The 5,444-nt window shown below is 42.5% G+C and overlaps 1 protein-coding gene across 1 annotated transcript; it reads right to left on the reverse strand.

Annotated features, from left to right (window-relative positions):
• Positions 1 to 360: 360 nt before the first annotated feature.
• PIM1 (Pim-1 proto-oncogene, serine/threonine kinase) lies at positions 361 to 5,014 on the reverse strand. Its single transcript, XM_058178185.1, has 6 exons — positions 4,724 to 5,014; positions 4,373 to 4,479; positions 4,155 to 4,205; positions 3,646 to 4,012; positions 2,056 to 2,232; positions 361 to 1,671 (listed from the first exon to the last, which is right to left on the reverse strand). The coding sequence occupies exons 1-6, from the start codon at positions 4,803 to 4,805 to the stop codon at positions 1,514 to 1,516; spliced, it is 942 nt and encodes a 313-aa protein (XP_058034168.1). The 5' UTR covers positions 4,806 to 5,014; the 3' UTR covers positions 361 to 1,513.
• Between the last annotated feature and the right edge of the window lie 430 nt (positions 5,015 to 5,444).

Here is a 5,444-nt window from a genome sequence, read left to right on the forward strand (position 1 = left end):
GGCCTTTCTTAGATGCTATTATTCCTGCTGCCTCTCAGGGGATATTGACCATTCAGGGTCAATATTCTGTACAGAGAAGAAAAATCTGTAAGCTCTGATAATGATAGTCTTAAACTCAAAGAAATACTGCAGAGTAAATGTCAGGTTGGATTTCATCTATAAGGTGAGATAGTGCAGTAGAAACTAAATATTGGTAGCCAAGGCAATTTATATCTGAAATGTCATCACAGGAACATCATTTTTTTGCTGAGAGTTTATAGTCAGAGGGATGACAGTGATTTACTATACAGTTAGAACTAAAGTTTTTATACAACTGAATGTGAGACATATAACCATTAAATATCCAGTAGACCGATTAAATCAAGTGATTCCATTTTTATTTAAAACAGTATGTATAAAAAAAATAGCATTTCTGAATTCCCTGTACAGTATTACCTATTAAAAAAAAACAGCAGACTACACACCAAATTACTTAAACAAGTTTTGACAGTGTTGAAGTCCGGAACATCTTGCTCCCTTTCGAAGTACAGCACTATATACACATGCTATCTATACATATCCTCCCCATCAACACCAGTTAAAGTCTCAAACATTTGGAGAGGCTGAACAGCAACAGTTGGAAATATTTACAGGTGATGGGGAAGGGCAGTCAGCTGTTTCCTACAGAAGCAAGATATCAAACAAAAAGGCAGATGATAACCAGAGGGTTAGAATATGAAACAGAAGTAGATGCAACATAGCAGAACAGGTCAACAGCTATAGCAGTGAGGAGTATGCCAAGAATTTGCATGATTCATAAATAAAATAAATAAAATCCTACCAGTTAGGATATTCAATTTTTAAAACCCTAGAAATAAATTAAAAAACACTGAAGTAAAAATATTATAACTACAATCTTCTGTACACCAATTTTTGTTCTTATATTCTGTACAAATTTACAGTTTACAGTTGCATTGTTTGTGCACTGGAGGATGCCTTCATGTTCAAAAGGCAGCAAAAGCAAACACAGAGTTTATACTGGACAGCAATTAGGGTTGCTAATATTATCTCCTTCATTCTGAAGTAGTTCTTTTGAAACTGGAATAAATTTTAAGACAGGTAAATCTGTGAGAAAGCAGCAGTGAAGGAATGTTCAAGTATTTTCCTCCAGCACAGCTCAGTTTGCAATTGAAGGCACTCAGAACATGGTAGTAGTAACACAGTGAAGGCAGGTAGCCGATCCAAATCACTAACTCCCTCCCTTCTCTTGTACCAAACATCTCTAGTTCTTTGCACCACTCATTTCATATTCTAGGATTCGGCTTGTCCAATTCATCTAGTGGTGAGAAGATTTATAAATCAGGCTCCTGAACAGCAAGTCCACTCTCCCACAAGAAATGGGTTTCTTCAGACTTAGAAAGTCATCAGGCAGCCTGTGTCTGGAAAAAGATGAGTCACATTTCTATAAAAGTCTTCACTCCACCAGATCAAATACGGCAAAATTTTGTTTTGCTCCTCAGAAGGATGAGACACACTATTTGCTAGATTCTTGAATTAGACTATGCAAGTGGATCTCAGCTGTTTCCTGAGGCAGGAGAACATCTTGCATCCAAGAATGATTCAGAAGATCTTCAAAGGATGGCCTGTCAGAAGGCCTCAGAGCCAAACACCACTTAATGAGATGCTGACATTCTACAAAAGAAAATACAAAATTAGCAAAGGTCCACTGATGAAGAACATCTACAAAATGGAACATTATAAATGCTGTTGCAAAATTGCCATACGTTATTTAATAAAATGAGATTGCTTTACACAGCTGAAAACTGTTGAAGCTGAAACATCCATTCATCCATGCTTTATTACTTTGGCAAGGTTATGTAAAATCAAAATTTCTCAGAGTTTTCAGGAATGCTAGCTTCTAAACCTTGGCTAAAAACAGTCATCAAAAATTAAAATCCTAAGATGTTGCTTTATGTGATAGTGGCACGTGCATATTATTGCTTACCAATATACTAGACAAGTTATTTGTGATCAGCATTCTAGACAGAATTTCACTCACCCCAAATTAACTCTTACCTGAAGAAATCCTTTGACGAAAATAGACCTGGCCTTTTATAATCTCTTCATCGTGCTCAAAAGGAATATCCCCACACACCATATCATAGAGTAATACCCCAAGTGACCAGACAGCAGCAGATCTGCCATGATATCTGTGATATCTGATCCATTCTGGAGGACTATAAACTCGAGTGCCTGAAAAGAGATGGTAGATCATCAGGAAAATTTTTAAAAACTACAGAATTCAGACAGAAGTACTCTTAAATCTTATGGTTAGATATACATAGGTATAAATTTAGACAGTCTCCATGGACACTAATCAAGAGGCATAGGAATTAAAAAAGATATAATTTTCAACCATGAAAAGATTAGTATGTATTTTATCTTTAAAAGGAACTTTTATACCATTTGCCTATATCTTAAAGAAACTTAGACTGCAGCTTGTAAGTGGAATGCCAGAAACCTCTCTAAATGTCTTTGTTGTAGTGCTTGATCTCTCTCCCTCCTCCTCCCACTTGGCAGGAAGCAAGGATACTGAGGTCAGAGCTGCTTGCCTGCTTTCCATCCACGTGACTGTTGTTTACAAACTTTGAGTTGTAAAAAGATACTTCATAATCCACAAGGGGGCACTAGAAGCTTGGGAAAGCGCCTGAAAGAAGGCAGCAAACCCATCCTGGTTATTAACCGTTAAATTAAAAACAAAACAAAAAATTCAAGGCAGCGCGTGCCATTTGGGAACCCAGACCAAAAAACACAAACAAGCTGCAAGCCAGCAGTGATTTTTGAGGTAAACGGTCTTCCAAGAGTCTGTTAGCAACACAAGCAGTTTGTGTTTTCTGGGAACAGTTTGAATGCACAAGCAGATCATATTTCTATTCTAATATTAATGCTTAAATCCCTATCACTACAAACTTGCTTTCAAAAGACCTTTATTTGCATTTCTAGCCCTAAGATGAGGTTATTTTAAAGTGATCGCTCCTAGATCAAATTTCACAACATTCATGACAAAATGCAGCTTCCCTATTGAAATGATTAATTTAGTGAGTCTGCAAATACAGCTTTTAACAGTAACCTTTTCATCTAGGCTTCATATTCAGACATCACAGGGAAAGACAAAATACAAAAAACCTCTTCAGTCTTGCACACAGAAAAATTGCATGATGTCTATTTTTATTTGAACTTTTGACTACCATTAAAACATAAAAACTATTGCATGAGTATTTTACAAGCAGCTTAGCATACATCCATTATATCTAGCAGGTGAATTAGTAATCATAACTTGAAAACAATCTGCAGTAGATTTTTTCCCAAGGCATTTCCTTTCCACATTTTTAAGTAAGGTTGTGAGCCCATCAGATTTAATAGAAAAACAATCTCATCAGCAGTAGGTTAGCCACAAATAGGCATTAGTTCTCTGGGCAAGAGCAATTTTATGTAGGGAATGGTTCATGAGAATCAAATATACTTCAGAGAAAAGACAAATCGTTAAAATCACAGGAAGAACTTGTTCTATTGCTGTGAAGTTACCTAAAACACAGCCTGGGGAACACTATGTTTCAGAAATGAAACCTCCTAGCTCAGTTTTGAATTAAAGCTAAGAACACTCACCATCGAAGTCTGTGTACACTGTGTCCTTGAGCAGTGCCCCAGATCCAAAGTCTATAAGTTTGAGCTCTCCATTGCTCAAGTCAATCAAGATATTCTCATCTTTGATATCCCTGTGCAGAACACCACAACTGTGGCAATGTCGAACTGCTTCCAACACCTGACGAAAAAAGCTACGGGCCAAATCCTCAGGAAGAGCACCTCTTTCTGTGATGAAGTCAAATAGATCTTGAACGGGATCTGGCCTTTCCAAAACCAAAATGAAACTGTCTGGCCTTTCAAACCAATCCAGCAGCCGGATCACCCCTCGAAATCCAGAGCCAACCTTTTTCAGGAGCAAAATCTCCATGGGTACCCTCGTTCCACCAGGCTGCATAAAGAATGGGAAAAGGGGTGAGAAAAAAAATGATTTGTGAGAAGGCATACAAGTTGAACCTCAGCATCCAACACTGACTACGAAGATCTTTCTACAGCAACAAACCCCAAGGATTCCTCCCTTCCCCACAACTTACCAGTTCTCCCCATTCAGAAACCCGGTCCCGGGACACATGCTTGATAGCCACCTTCAAATACGGAGGGGGGAGGAGAGAGAATAAAAATTAATATAGATAGCAGCCAATGCTAAAGAAAGGAGAATATACGAGTTTACTGGGGAGGGGGGAAGGGCAAAAACAATAGGTAACGATGGAGGCTGCGAGAGGGCACACTCCACTAGAAACCCATCACTCACCGGAGCTCCATCTGCCAGCCTGGTGCCTGAGTAGACAGAACCAAAGCCTCCACTGCCGAGCAGCGGGCCCACTTGGTACAGCTTCTCCAGGGATTCTTTTTCCTTTCCTACAAACAGCAGGAAGGAAAGATCATTTAAACCCTGTCAGACATGTCCTTGCCCCCCCCCTCAAAACAAAACAAAGCAAAGCAAAAAAACAAACCAACCCCAAAACAAAAATCAGTCCACCCCAATCCAGCCTCTTAAACCGAGGTGTTTCCAGGTCATCCATCCATCCATCCATCGACCATTCCCGGCTGGTGGTTCCAGCCTCCCGCCTCCCATCTTCCTTCCCGTCCTCTTTCAGCTGACCTGGCAGCGGCTTGACGGGGTGCAGATCCCCGCCGGGCGTCGAGCATAGGTGGGCCAGTGAGTTGATCTTCGAGAGCAACATCCCCGCCCCGTCCGCGTGTTCCAGGCAGGCCGGGGCTGGCAGCAGCGGCAATGTCTCGGAGGAGGAGGAGGCGACGGCGGCAGCGGCGGCGGCACAACTGCCGTCTCCTAGGCACGGGCGGGAGCTGCGGGCGGGGTCGTGCCGGGCCAGCCTGCTCCCTCCCGTGTGGCGCGGCGGCCCGGCTTCAGCCGCCTGTAGTAAAAGTGGGAGGGAGCAGAGCTGGGGTGGAGCCGGGGAGAGCCGGCGGGCAGGTCTCCAGTCCGGGAAAACCCCGCCCACTGGCGCTGCCTCGGCCAATCCCTGCTGCAGCTGGCAGCCCGCGCCGGGCCTCTTCGTCAGAATGGACTGCTGAGGAGGCTCGACGTGGCGGGAAGAAAACGGCGCCAAAGAAGGGGGGGAAAGAGGTGGGGGGGGGGAGAGGGTAAGAATGAGAAGCTGGAGGAGGGGGCTGGAAAGGGCTGAGATCCTTGGCGGGAAAAAGGAGAAAGCAGCGAGGAGAGGGAGTCCTTGGAGGATTGCTTTTTTTTTTTTTGTAAGAAAAATGCATTCGTGGTTGCCCGTCTTTTTCTCGCCATTGTGTCATTGTCGGAACATGAGGGGTAACATTCAGTGGGTGCATATCACTTCATCTCTGCTGCC

This window comes from Ahaetulla prasina, chromosome 3 (genome assembly GCF_028640845.1).
Source record: "Ahaetulla prasina isolate Xishuangbanna chromosome 3, ASM2864084v1, whole genome shotgun sequence".
NCBI classification, from domain to species: domain Eukaryota; kingdom Metazoa; phylum Chordata; class Lepidosauria; order Squamata; family Colubridae; genus Ahaetulla; species Ahaetulla prasina.

Coding starts and splice junctions, on each gene's coding strand:
- PIM1 (XM_058178185.1), bottom strand. CDS start 4,805: ATGTTGCTCTCGAAGATCAACTCACTGGCCCACCTATGCTCGACGCCC. Junction 4,206..4,372: donor GGCTGGCAGATGGAGCTCCG/GTGAGTGATGGG, acceptor CCGTATTTGAAG/GTGGCTATCAAGCATGTGTC. Junction 2,233..3,645: donor AGTGTACACAGACTTCGATG/GTGAGTGTTCTT, acceptor ATCTCTTTTCAG/GCACTCGAGTTTATAGTCCT.